General features: G+C 33.5%; 1 protein-coding gene across 2 annotated transcripts in view; it reads left to right on the plus strand.

Annotated features, from left to right (window-relative positions):
• The window catches only part of LOC132555125 (putative tetratricopeptide repeat protein 41), a 41,823-nt gene that overhangs the window by 4,501 nt on the left and 23,196 nt on the right, over positions 1–14,126 (plus strand). Inside the window, exons 2-8 of one of the 2 annotated variants that reach the window (XM_060219467.1) lie at positions 4,600–5,476; positions 5,934–6,138; positions 8,191–8,411; positions 8,760–8,920; positions 9,113–9,560; positions 10,950–10,970; positions 12,673–12,912. In XM_060219467.1, the coding sequence (XP_060075450.1) occupies positions 4,684–5,476; positions 5,934–6,138; positions 8,191–8,411; positions 8,760–8,920; positions 9,113–9,560; positions 10,950–10,970; positions 12,673–12,912 (2,089 nt within the window). In that variant the 5' untranslated portion in view covers positions 4,600–4,683. The remainder of the gene's footprint in view (positions 1–4,599; positions 5,477–5,933; positions 6,139–8,190; positions 8,412–8,759; positions 8,921–9,112; positions 9,561–10,949; positions 10,971–12,672; positions 12,913–14,126) is intronic. The other variant, XM_060219468.1, reaches the window with a different exon arrangement.

Genomic DNA, 14,126 nt, shown 5'->3' on the forward strand with positions numbered 1-14,126 from the left:
AACAGAGATGTGTAGTTCACTCCCTCTCAGGGACAGGTACAAGTTTCTCAAGTGAAGATCAGAGGTGTGTAGTTCAATCCCTATCAGGGACGGTTTGTGTTTGTCAGGTGAAGATCAGAGGTGTGTAGTTCACTCCCTCTCAGGGACAGGTTCAAGTTTCTCAAGTGAAGATCTACGGTGTGTAGTTCAATCCCTATCAGGGAGAGTTTGCATGTGGGAGGACTCCAGCATGCAGTTCAGTGCTTAAGATAGCCACCAGCTACAACATGGAGATCCCAACTCAAAATGAACTTGGCTGTTCATGTGGCAATATACCCAGCACACAAACTCATACAAATAATAACCTCAGTTGTTATAAAGACAGTAAAGGAGATTGTTTTACACTTCGCTGATTTTTCGGACAATAAAAAGCACATAGGAGAACAGAATCATATTTTACCAAACAAATGGACATAAATATGATGACATTTTATTACAGTACTCTATGCTTAATTAAAGATTAATTACTTTGTCCTTCAAAACACAAACTATTGGAATTACAGTTTTTCATGCAGAAAATGTCTAATCATACATTTAATTACATAATATCCTGACTAATAGTTTGAGATAAATTTTAATTTCTTGTCTATTCCAACATCATATACTTATCTGTTTCATTTAATCACCACATTACTCAAACAAAGCAAAAATAATTTCTTAAAGTGTATGATTAAACCCAGATAAAAAACTTCCTGTTTACTCAAAATAATACTCCTTTTTATTTACCTTCGTTACATATCCTTAAATACAAGTAAACAAACAAGTATACTGTACATCAGAACTGTTGATCCTGTAATTCTACTTAAATCCAGATTATCTTTTCTTCCTATTTCCCGCTTGATTTAATGTTTAATTGGGGACTTAAGGCATATCTTTGCTAGAGATTTGTCAGCTTAACAAGACTGTACTGAGTAAATCCATAAAGGCTACCTTCTGTAAGTTGAACACTTTCAATGTTTGAATCTATATCTATGGAGAATCAACCTTTCTTGTCTTGTTTGAGTTGCTACAAGGACAAAGAGCTGGTGATAGGTTGTAGCACAGAAGAAATCTTATATATACACTTCTCCTCCAGTACTGTTTATTATAGTTGCACATTCTTCTGGCATATTCATTCATAATAATTCCTCAGCGATCTTAACAGTGTTATCACCTGGGGCCAGAGAAACAGGACCTATTTTATCAGAAAGGTTTGGTTTACCAATGTTAGATACATTCTCTTAGTATAAATTTCAGGAGTAATTTAGTTTCCAGCCAAGCCATACAGTTAAAATTTGTTTTGCCTGTTTCTAAATTAAAGTTGATACAGACCCCTCTTGTGAATCCTTTCCCATCAAGATAATTGTCATCATTGACTGACACACTTTGTAAACTTCAGCTGGTGAACTTCTACCAAAATTTAATCAAATGTTCCTTGTAGAGGCAATCTACAGACAATATTTGCATTTCTTCAAAAACGCCAATAGATACATAGATAGGCTTATTAACAGACATAAAGTTGTTTCGTGATCAACATGGTATCGAATAAGAAGTGAAGGCCATGGCAAACAACTAATTGACTGTTATACCTAAAGAAAAGCTTCATATTTTGTATTTGTTGTACTGGTGCATATTTCGAATTTTTAACAGTGTTTAAATAGGTAGTACTATGTATAGATATATCCAGTAATTTTACCAATTTAACTAACATAGTTAAATGTTTAAATGGTCATTAGTTTCTGGCCCAAAGCATTTTACATACCTGATTAATTCAAGTCTACCATTTATTTTTGGGTGTAAAAAGTTAATGTTAGATATATTGATTCATTGTGCATAAACGTAGATGAAAAATGAGTAATGTTCACGAAATGTAGACCATTTGGAAAGTGTGAAATTTACAACAAACAGTTAAATTTCACATGCCTGACTGAGTCAACAATATCTTTTGATTTCTTAGTTAACATTTTCTTTAGAGTTTGGAAAGAAAATCTTTGATGAATTTAAATGAAAAAGAAAATCAAGTAGATTTCATGAATTGAGAAAGAGTGTTTTGCTGTTTTTGTTACAGTAAATAAGCTTAAACAAACCATTCACTTTAGGTTTCAGTTTATAGTGTCAAATTAACAGTTTGAATATAGCCCACAAAAACTGACCATTGCTAATGGAATAATGTGGGTGTAAAATAACAGATTGAAATTTCATATTAATGATAGAAGTTAGCTCCTGTTGACTTGAATAAACTAGCATTAAGCATAGTTTGAAAATTGCAATTTCCAAGGTAAACAAAGGAAGGAAAATAATTGATATCTGTAAATATACAATACAATGGAATTATATAATAAATGTAACACACAACTGGGGTGAAAAAGCTTGAAATGCGTAAAAAAGGTTTTGTAAAATCACTAAAAAGAACACAATTTATGTTTCTTATTGACAAAACAAAATCTATCTTAAAGGACCTGCTAGAAGTCGATACACACTTGTGGGTGATGTGTCTGTAGGTGATTGGCTGATGAGGAGGACTTGTACCAGGTAGATCCACATCACCTTTATATGTAAATTATCTAGTGTACCTAGTGAACCAAATTCTTTCCATTTTAAATCAGTATATCTAGTTTCAACAATAATTTGCTGAACTGTTGATAATGAATTCAATATAAGTTACAAGGGACCATTAATGTAATTTATTCAAATTACCTACCAGATAAGAGTCAATCTTTTGTTATACTATCATACAACTCAATATAATAAATTTGGTTTTTGAATCATTTCCCTTCATGTAAAGATATTGGATAATTAAGTACTTCTAATTGTACATTATAATGGGAAATAGCTGAATAATGTTTCTCCTCAAAACATTCAATTTCTCAATATTTTCACAATTTCTGATATTTGACTTTGGAAATCAATAACCTTCCTGAGACAGGTAAACAATAATTACAACTAATTGTCCAATTATGATAAACAGAGTTTCTGTGGGGCCACTTTGATGGCTAAAATCAGCAGCCATTAATGGAAATTGTCAAGTAATGATTTAATGAGTAAATAAATGAGTTGACTGTATGATGGGGAATTTACATGGTTATAAGTGTATTGTATCTAAAGGCTGATGGGTTAGGTGTGTCGGCTACGCAGTCTTTCTTAGAGGAAGTGACAGTGTTTATAACTTTATGGAAAATTTAATATTTGTATGGGAGGGGAAGCAAGACAAAACATTAATATTTACAAAATAATCATTTTCAATTTAAAACATCATGAATGTTGGTCAGAAATTCAATGGAAAAACTTTTTATATTAAGATTTTGAAATGTTTAGAGAACAGAAAAAATATCTATGTTAAATAAGAAATTAAGAAATCTACCATTTCCTGAAAAAACTTACTCATTAATTAAACCTATTATGTCTTTGTCATCTAAGAAGTCGATGAAAAATCATTAACTTATAAAATTAAAGTGAAGTTAACATGAATATTTTGATATAAATGATGTTGAAATTTGTCTTTAATTATTAGTTTCCTTGACACAAAGGCATTAAATTGGTCTCCGGATTGATTTATTGTTGAGATACAATATGTTCACCTAGACATTTGTCTATGAGTAAGTAAATGTTTGCTGGGTAAACTTGAAATGGCTATAGATACATACATTTATAATATACCGGGTATATTTCATGCTAAGCAGTCTTTATAAGGAACTACAAATACAACGTGTCTTGTCAGACAACCCACATTTTCATGTATCTATGGTTCAACTACATTAATTTACAGGATCATACAGGAGATTTAAATGTATCGAGAACATCAGGCCAAGATATTCAACAGTTCTTTTGTGTCTAAACTCTAGATAGGCATGTTTCTGTAAAAGGTAATGTGGTGTTTGAGTTTACATGTTTGATACATTACAACAAAGTGATATAGAGTGCTGGGTAAGATTTTAAGTCTGGTTTAAAAGATTTATAAGCAAGGTAATCTGGACATAAGGTAAGTGCTGTTTTTGTGATGATCACAGTCTTATCATTTAAAACATGGCAGGAGCTGACCCGGCGTATGGATATTGTAATCATGGTTTTGATTTCTGAGTTATTGTCATGATTTGCTCGTAGATTTTTGGCATATTTTAATGGAGATTTTGGTGGGCATATTTAGTCTGAAATGCTTGGTCATTTTCTATAGAATGAAAAGTACATTTTTTCCAGTTTCATTTGATAATTCAAAAATATCAAAATGTCAAACAAAAGTTTAACAAAATTACAGCTACATTAAGCATTTTGCTTTAATGTTGAAAAGGTTTGGGTATTTTTGTATTTTGTTTAGTTAATAAGCTTTGAATATAATGACAAATGTCTTGGGTACATTGCATTCTATATTTCTTTTTCCTTGAATGCTGATCATCACCCAGTCAAAAAAGTGAGTTTTCAGATATTGGAAAAATGTGGTTAACAACTATATTTTCAGATTAATTTAGGATGAGTTTTGAAATTGTTGAGATTTATGAAGTTTTTATCACATGACAGATTTATTATAAATGAAACTTCTAAGCGGAGGTGAACCAGCTATTTATTGGTTGTTGTCACTTGTTTCAGACTGACAGATGGACTGGCTGAAATTTTGTGGATGGACCTTGGTCAAGCCTAAGTGACCAGTGTGTAAAGGAGTATCTTGTCACTATGGTTCAACTGGGAAGTCTCCTGGATGACGAGGAAGGTGTTGTTCTGGTGGCACCGCCTCAAAAATACTCCCTCCGAAAATCCATTAAACCTTTCATCTGCTCCACGCCAGATGATTTCACAGAGGAGCGTGAATTTTTAAGTCAGAAAATTTTTCCACAAATCAACGAATTATGCATGATGCGTGGATGCCGCTTTTCTCCTGTGGATATTCCGTGGGGAATGCAAGATGACCAAATAGCCACTGGTCATCTGTTGAGACTAAATCTAGAGTATATATGTAAGTCTTTACCCTATTTCCTGTGCCTGTTAGGTGAGCGCTATGGACCCTACAGACCTGTCGACTCACTACCACTGCCTAAAAAGGTAACGCAGCTTCCTGAATACGCAACTTCTCTGGACCGAAATTACCTTGTGGCAGCCTCTGCCGGCTATGAGTGGGTTCTTCAGGAACATCACCAAAACAACAGTCTCACCGAACTCGAAATCATCCATGCCACTTTTCTCAATGATTGTGATTATTGCCATTTTTATTTTCGTCAGCCCGAACACCTGGACAAGAAATTTGGACATTTATCAGATGAAGCACGACAGAAACTCAGCAAACCTTACCTACCTGTCAACGAATATGCTGACCTTAATATAAGGGATTTAAAGCAGAGAATTGTCAACAAAGGACTTCCAGTGAAATATTTTAAAGTGCTGGAAGAATTAGGTGTTCATGTTATAAAGGATTGGACTAAAGTAATAGATTTGGTTTACCCACCGCTAGAATACCCCGTAACAACTCTTGGTAAGTGTCATTGAAGGCTGTTGAATAAAGTTTAAAAGTTCAAAGTTTGAAGAACTCTGGTCACTGCAAAATTGAGAAATGAATACTTTCATCTGTGACATTGAATTGGATTTGCTTTATATATGCATGAATACGGTATATATTTTTTTTGCATAATCGTTTAATGCCTTATTGCCTTGTTATTCAATGAATATACCCTTGTAACATTTTTGTGTACCTGTGTAATTTAATCTATAGTGACCTCTGTTAATATCCTATGCAAGTTTCTTTTTCATTTCAAAAAAGAACATTTAATCATTTCCCCCTCTATTCAACTAACTGAATTTTAAAGAAAGTAGATGTATGCAGTATCTTAAATTAGAAAAATAACTTTTTTTAGAATTTCATTGTGTAGAAAAATTATCATTACCCTGTTAGAAGCCTGTGTCAGTCATTTTGAATATTTGACTTTCATTAGATACTGAAGATTATCAAGAATGGGTGTGCAACGAGATGTTTGCCGAAAGTCGCCGTAAGGTGTTTGTTAACTCAGTGGATATTAAGACACTCCATGATGAAATGACGACCTTTGCCAAGGCTGCTCTTGATGACCCACCAGAGGAAGTACAGGAAGAGGTAGACCGCTTCAAGTCTTACTCCATAGTGACAAAGCTCAAGAAAAAGTAAGTAGCAGTGACCAGTATCAACAACATCATTAGATCTTGGTAATTGATCGCAGGCTTAGTTATAGATATATCTGAACATGTTAAACAATTGCTATAACAATTTCTAAGAAATAATGCAAAACTTGGAACAGCAGGTGTTTAGGACTGCCATTTCCTTAGATTGGTGCAGTTTATAAAGAAACTCATATTTTCTTCTTTAATTGTGGTGTTTGAGATTTAGCTTTCTTGAGATCTACATGACTTTTCTTTCCCCATACATTGTAGTCTTCAGTGAAATTAGCAACAACTCACCAATTTTAGGCACAGGTCAAAATGGCATCATGGTAAACAGTAATTTTTGCTGATTTTTTTTATTATTGCATATATATCAAGTTTATCACCTATGAACAATGATAGTGAGTTATTACAGAAATAGGCACATAATGAGGTTTCTTGTTAATTATAAAAAGGAAATCCTGGTCAATGGTCTGGATATGTAAATTTTTGTGTCATATAATATAAAGCATGCACACAAAACACCATCATCTGTAAACAAAAAAGGCTTCCTGCCTGAATTGGTTTGTGATTGATGTTACTTATTTGGTGATTCTGAATTAACTCAGAGTTATCAAATAAAATCTACCACACCAATAACAAAATCCGGTGTGGAAAAATGGAATTTTACTGACTGTGTCACTACTGTCACTGTCATTTTAGCCGGCCATCATGCATTCATGTTTACAAAGTGAACTGCCTCATTTTCAAAACTATCGCATGATGTTATCAGTGGTAAATTTGGGAGGCAGTTTCCCTAATCAAAGAAGTGATCAAAGTGAACATTGGAAATCGACTGTGAATATTTGGATAGTGTAGAAACATAAAACAAAGTATGAAAAACATGTACAATCAAAAACAAAATGTTTTCATCGTAATGTCCCTTTAATTCAACAAGCAATCAATAATTCCAATTGTTGAGCTTGCTGCTGTTTCAGCTCTTTTTCTTTTGATGTATCTACGTTTATGCCAAAAATCAAAAGTTGTCGTAAGTTTGTACCATGTATTTCATTAACAGATGACAAAGAAAGTAAAATTTCTCTTTACCCACACCTTGACAATTTCATTTTACATTTCAAGGCATTGTGTAAATTGTGCCATTCACTGTGTAGATTCAACTATTTAGATATTTTTCTGATGTAAAATTTGGAATCCATGGCAAGTTTTCACTTTATAATTTACTAGCTTGTGTGAAATTTCATTAGTAAAATCTGTTACAGTTGAGTGTAATAAAATTTTATTATAAATATTTCTGTAAGTTGAATATAAAGACATGTAATTCTAGATGTGTTTAAACAATTACATATAACATATAAAGTTATTCAAACTGTGAAAACATTTAAAACTGTTTTCAAATACAAGTATATATTGTTTTGAAATAAATACCATTGTCATTATTGACTCAGAGTAAAGATAAAACCAAACTGTTTATTTCAGCAATGACAGATTGTGAAATAGAAAGACTTGATACAAAGACAATGATGAAATAAAACCTAGTTTGGCCATGTTTAGTTTACATTGACAGAACACTTGAGTAATGTAAACTGTTGTACCATTGTTACGTCACTATGTAGTTTTTTACATAATGAGCACTTTCACAGAAGGGTACCATTTTTATCGGACAATACGCCGATTATCGGGAAAGTGAATCTACCTATATCTATTTCAGCTCAATGGAATTACACAATTACACAATTTCATTGTCCTGTTTTGGGTTCAGAAATAATATTTAGGCCTCTACCTCCCTGGAATATACAGGTTATATGCTTAAAACCATATTGTTAGAAGATTTACCGGCATTAACTTTTCCAGTGTCATTTGGAAAAAAGCTATAGCAAAGCCTAGAGGCTTGACAATCTGAGTCTTTAATCATATTTCTTTATACAAATTTCTGAGAGAGAGAGAGAGAGAGAGAGAGAGAGAGAGAGAGAGAGAGAGAGAGAGAGAGAGAGAGAGAGAGAGAGAGACTTTAATTACTAAATAACACATCACAATCCGGTTTGGTTTCTATTACAGAAAGCCTCAGGAAGTCAAATATAAGTCTATGATGTTGATACATGGTGACCGCGGTAGTGGAAAGAGCACACTTGTGGCTAACTGGTTACCAGGGTTCAAGGCCAGTCATCCTGACCTCAAGGTCATCAGCCATTTTGTAGGTAGCAGTCATCGTAGTACAAACGTCGCTGTATTCCTGAAGCAGTGTATCAAAGAACTGAGGGAAGAGTATCTCAGACCAGGTAAGATCATAGTATTACACTGATATTTTCTTGACAAGTTCTTTTTGTGTTGCTTATGTTTATGAGTGAAATGAGGTCCTTAACAGTGAGATTCTGGCAGGTATCTTTAAATTGAAATAAAAACAAAGCAAAGAATTCTGTCACAACAACAAACCATTAGTCAGTGCTTGTTTTTTCAGCAGTTTGGTTAGATCTTCAAGTTCATTTACCAGTATAAATGATCTTTAAAAACAATATGCTTTCTTTTTATGATGGGGCCAGTGTGACTTGTAACACTACATTTAAAATGAATTTTTTTTGCACATCATACCTGGAAGTGATATTGATATTATGTGGTATTGTTGACAGATACGGAGGTGGATAAGCCACGAATTACAGAGGAAGATCAGCCATGGAGTTTTGAGGAAGTGTCACAAGCATTTGTCTCGGCTCTCTCTCTAGGCCCCTGTGTAATTGTCCTGGATGGAATTGATGAGCTGGGACTAACTCTTAGCCAGACTAACAGACAGGTTATTATATTTTCTATTCAGGTCTTAAAATGTTAATACTCCACAACAAATTGAAAATCATTTCATAATTAAGATCCATTCGTCTGGTCCAGATTGTCAAATATTCATATTCATTTTCAATGCATGAACTATTAAATATCTCAATTCTTTTATTTGTTGATTTCTAACTCTTTAATTTCATTTCCTTTTCAGATTAAAGAATTTAAATGGTTGCCTTTCCCTCTACCTCCCCAGTGTCGTTTTATCTGTACGACCTGTCGCTCGGATTTGTCCTATCATGCTATGACAAGTCGGCGTGACATTGTTTTACATCCTGTTCCACTCCTTGATACTGATAAACTCCGCAGAAACTTCCTGGAAGAACACATGCAGCACCATTTCATGTACCTTAAACCTGTTGACTTTGAAAACATACACTCTTTGAAAGCTTGCAACAATCTTCTGTATCTGAATATTCTTTGTAACGAAATGCAGACTTTTAATGTACATACACATCTGACTCAATACCTTGATGACGTTTATGACAATTGTGCCTCTCTCCGTGAATTGTGTGTGCATTGTTTCCAACGTTGGACTAAGGACTACAGTTGGCAGAAAGAGAACCTATACGGAGACTCCACAGAACTAGAACCAGAGCTAGGTATGTTGTTAACTCCCTTTGTGGAAGTCTTTCTTTCTTGTACTGATCTCTATCTAGTTGTATACAGAGTAATTTCTGTGTTTTATCCATTTAGAAAATTGGGCAATGCCATAATAAATTTGGATTTTCTTAATAAGGAAGCACATTGGATTTACAAAATTGTGCTGATTAAAATTCATATTGGATAAGATACAAACCACCAACTTTGTTATCAAGCAAATTATAGAAATGTCAACTACAGCATAACCTCACATGAGTTTTTGTTTCAGGGTTCAAAGGTCAATGTCTGTGTTACTATAAAGTATTTATCAAATATACAAGGGATCAGAATATTCATATCATACAGATTAATGTGATTTTTTAATGGAAATATTTGGTTCCTAATTATTGTTGTAAAATTGATCATATTTTAAGGTTTTTATTAGCTATAACATTATGTATTACCACTAACTTGATTCTTCAAAAGGTTAGAAAGTAATGGATGTGGGGAAATGAGATGAGGAGTAGTGTAAGTGATGGGGGATGGGATATGAGAGAGGGGAATGTTAGGGAAGGATGGAGGTGAGGAGATGAAGATGTTAGCGAGCAAGGACAGGTTAGGGGAGAAGGGGTGTTAAAGAAGAGAGATGGGGACATGGAGAAGGGAGTGTGAGATAGGAGGGATGGGGTGTAAGAGGAGGTGTTAGAAGGGGGACAGGATGGGGATAAAGGGGAGAAGGGACAGGGCTGGGGATAAAGAGATGTTAAAAATGGGGATGGGGATGGGGGTGGTGAGAGGGAGGTGTTAGAAGGGGGACAGGATGGGGATATTGGGGAGAAAGGACAGGGCTGGGGATAAAGGGGTGTTAGAAATGGGGATGGGGATGGTGAGAGGGAGGTGTTAGAAGGGGGACAGGATGGGGATATGGGGGAGAAGGGACAGGGCTGGGGATAAAGGGGTGTTAGAAATGGGGATGGGGGTGGTGTGAGGGTGGTGTTAGAAGACAGGAAAAGGGAGGAAGAAATTGGAGATGGGTGATTTTAGGGAGAAGTGACAGAGTGGTAGATATATGGGTGTTAGGGATGTAGATGGGGCTGAAGAAAGGGAATTGTTAAAGAGGAGAAAGGGGAAGAAAAAAATGGTATCTAAGTGGAATATCCATAAAAGGTAAAAGTTACTAATTAAAATCTAAATACAACAATTAAATCTTCTATCTGTCTGCTTTACTATCAACATATTGCAACGTCTCCTAAAAACTGGTCTCCTTTAAACATCCTTACATGTTTGCCATGATACAGGTTTTACTAAGCCACATCATTACATCAGCCATTTGATAACAGTATAGCATGGTTTTCCTGTTCAATTTCAGAATTCAGTAGTATTTTGTTGCATGTGATTTGTTTTTTAAGTTCCAGAAAAAACAAAGGAAGGTAAAAATTACAAGCAGAATGCAATGAAATTGCTTTAGATAATGCCGATTTTGTGGTTGTGTTTGATATGTAAAAATTCATGCATGATCTATGGATGATATTGAATTCATGCACTGATGCCAGATGTGATAGTAGGAATAATTTTAACATGTATAGATTGTTATTGGGTTGTGTGGAGCTAGAACGGAATTAAAAGTGTTATTTATTCATAGTTACGCTGGATAATATATCATAACCTTGTTGTTGTTGTTGGTATTGTTAAAACCTTTTGTTTGTACAAATGCCTTTTGAATGTTTTTCTAATATCAGTACTAACATATCTTATCAAAATATGGTTTGGGCCATTTATTGGCCCAAAATGTCATCAAGATTCAAATTCTTAGTTCCTTATTTTTAAATTTTGTTTTTATGGTAACAATTTGAAATTTGCATGAATTAGTAAAATTTGAAGGCGCAGTCATTTTGTTTTTTCTCTTTCATAATTGACAAAGAACATGTTCTTGAATACACTTTGGACTCTAGATTTTGACTTTTTGACTTTTGATCTTGATTGAAGCTGATAAAGTTTTCTAATTAAGATGTTTATTTACTGGTATACGGTATCCTCCCTATCTGTTGAGTGTTAAAATTAATGATGTGATGATTAGAGTTCATATCTTTATGAAGTATGAACAAATCACATCTCTAGTTGTGTCTAAATGATTTGGTGCCATATAAATAACAGTGTTACTATCTGTAGCTAAATCTACTACCAGGGTGATATTCTCATATCTTAGCCCATCATCCTTAGAAAGATATGTCACAGTGACCTATTGTAGAAGAATGTGGAAGACATCAGTGTTTTCCATATTGTTCTGTAAATGTACCCTATATGTTATACTATCAGTAATATCATACATGTATATGTATTTGTCATTACATGTCATCTGATCAGTTTGATTTTCAGTCGCTGTTTTATGTAACCTGTGATTGCATGTTTAGGATGACGTGTTATAGTACGAATGTGCTAGAAATAGAAACATTTACAATAGGCCTAATTCATTGTATGTAGCTCGAGACAACAAGAAATTTCAAAAACTTTCAAAGCAAAATTGTCACTTCATATCCAGACAATTTAGTCGAATTACAAAAAATATTGGTTGACTCTATATAGCATGTACCCAGTTGTGTGTCAGTATGTTCATATACGCTGATTTTACTCTACAAAAATTGATGAAATTATTGAATTCTTAAAAATCTCAGCTTTCACAGTATTGATGTATGTTTTCAATATTTGTATACATGTAGATGTAAGTGGAACTACCCTTCCTTGCTCAATCAATTCATATCTAAGATATTTTGACCAATTATAAAGCTATATTATTCAACCTATCCCAAATTATAAACAGGTTCTATATAACAATTAATTGATCACAATATTGATCAGACCTAGAATTATAGTTCCTGTATCAAAAGGAGAAAAATATTTGTTCTTCCATTATAGTCACACACAGCTGAAGTATACATTTTGTTCTTTAGCCAATAACATTTGAATGGATATTATAAGATGCTAGCAAAACACAATCAATGACCATAAAGAATTCTGTTTTAAATACCGTAAAGACTTGTGAGAGGTTTGAGAAAAATACGCATAACACTTACAGATTATAAACACAGAGTCACATGTGTTTAACCTTTTTTCACTCTTGTATTTGTTCTATAGAGTTTGAAGGCTGGGTGCCTGATGTCCTTCGACTCTTTGCTGTATCCAAAATGGGTTTGACCGAGACTGATTTGTTTGCACTTCTTCAAAGAATTGGCTACACAGGAAGTCGCATTGTGAAGAAATTTGATTGGCTGCAGTTCCGCACGTGTCTTGGGAATCTTCTATATGAAGGTCCAGATGGGAGACTAGTTTATGCCCATCAACATTTCAAGGAAATTGTGGAATATGTGCTGCTGCGTAAGTGTTCTTATACTTCAAAATAAAACTATTAATTGGATCATTTTCAAATTTCAAGGGTTTTGTGTTTTCTTTTGGTTTATCAATTTGATTTTGTTTTCGTAATCTGATAATATTTTTTATAAGATATATATGCTATTTTAACCAATTTTTAAAAATTGTTGACTTGTGGTTATTTTGTTTAATGTTTGATAATTCATCAGCTATGGCTTTTTATCTAATTCTGCCTGCATAGGCCTAAAAAGGTTTTTGTGTTAGGATTTCTTCTATATATACCTTGTTTCAATTGGATTTCTGGTAGATAGTTATATATATATATATATATATATAATTAGTTAGTGTATCAGTACTGACCCACTCTATATACATGTATAGGTTATAGATCCCTGAATGTTTGTTAAAATTCCATTTAGTTTCACTAGTTAGAAAATCACTTGTACAATTCTTTTTGACTTTTTGGGAAATCCTCAATTTATTCCTGATAAAGTGTAAAAGATATTACAGAATTAATCTTATGTACAGATGTCAATGATTTCTAAATATAAAAGATTATTACATCAAAATGTATGTAAATTTTTAAACTAGAAACATTGTTGAAGCAACAAAGCTTTGTGATCAAGTAAACACGGTGGACCTGCTCAATAAGGCTAGCTCATGGTTGTCAAAATTTTGGTGCTGGTAAATTTCAAAGTTATGCAGGTTTACATCTATGATGCAAGAAAAGGACAATCGTTTTCCTGAAATGTTTTAAGTATTTTCCAGTAAGCAGAAGAATATTGATCTTTTGTTCATTTCATCAAAATTTTATACTCGATATACATCATTATGTGGACATGTCATCTTACCAAACAAATATTTTGTTTTATGAATTCAAAATTGGTTCAAAGCCAGAACTGATATATTGATTTCAAAAAAACATTTCCTTAAAAAAAAAGCTGTCTTGAATTTGGGTTTGTGTTTAGATTGTTCTTAGACCTTGATGATGTGTTGAGATGAGTATAATTACTGTACTGTATGATAACTAGGTTACTGGAACACAGTCAACAATGGTTAAAGGCTTTTATAAGGTGGTAAATTGATACAAATAGCATTAAATGATGATAGTTGTCTTTCATGAAATCCATAGAGTGTAAAGAATCATCATAAACAATATTACATTATGAACAGTTTGATAATTTGACATTGCGTGAACAAGCTCGTTGTCTGACACAGCT

Source organism: Ylistrum balloti, unplaced genomic scaffold (genome assembly GCF_031769215.1).
Source record: "Ylistrum balloti isolate Yb309-2 unplaced genomic scaffold, AGI_CSIRO_Ybal_v1 Utg370452, whole genome shotgun sequence".
Classification (NCBI taxonomy): Eukaryota; Metazoa; Mollusca; class Bivalvia; order Pectinida; family Pectinidae; genus Ylistrum; species Ylistrum balloti.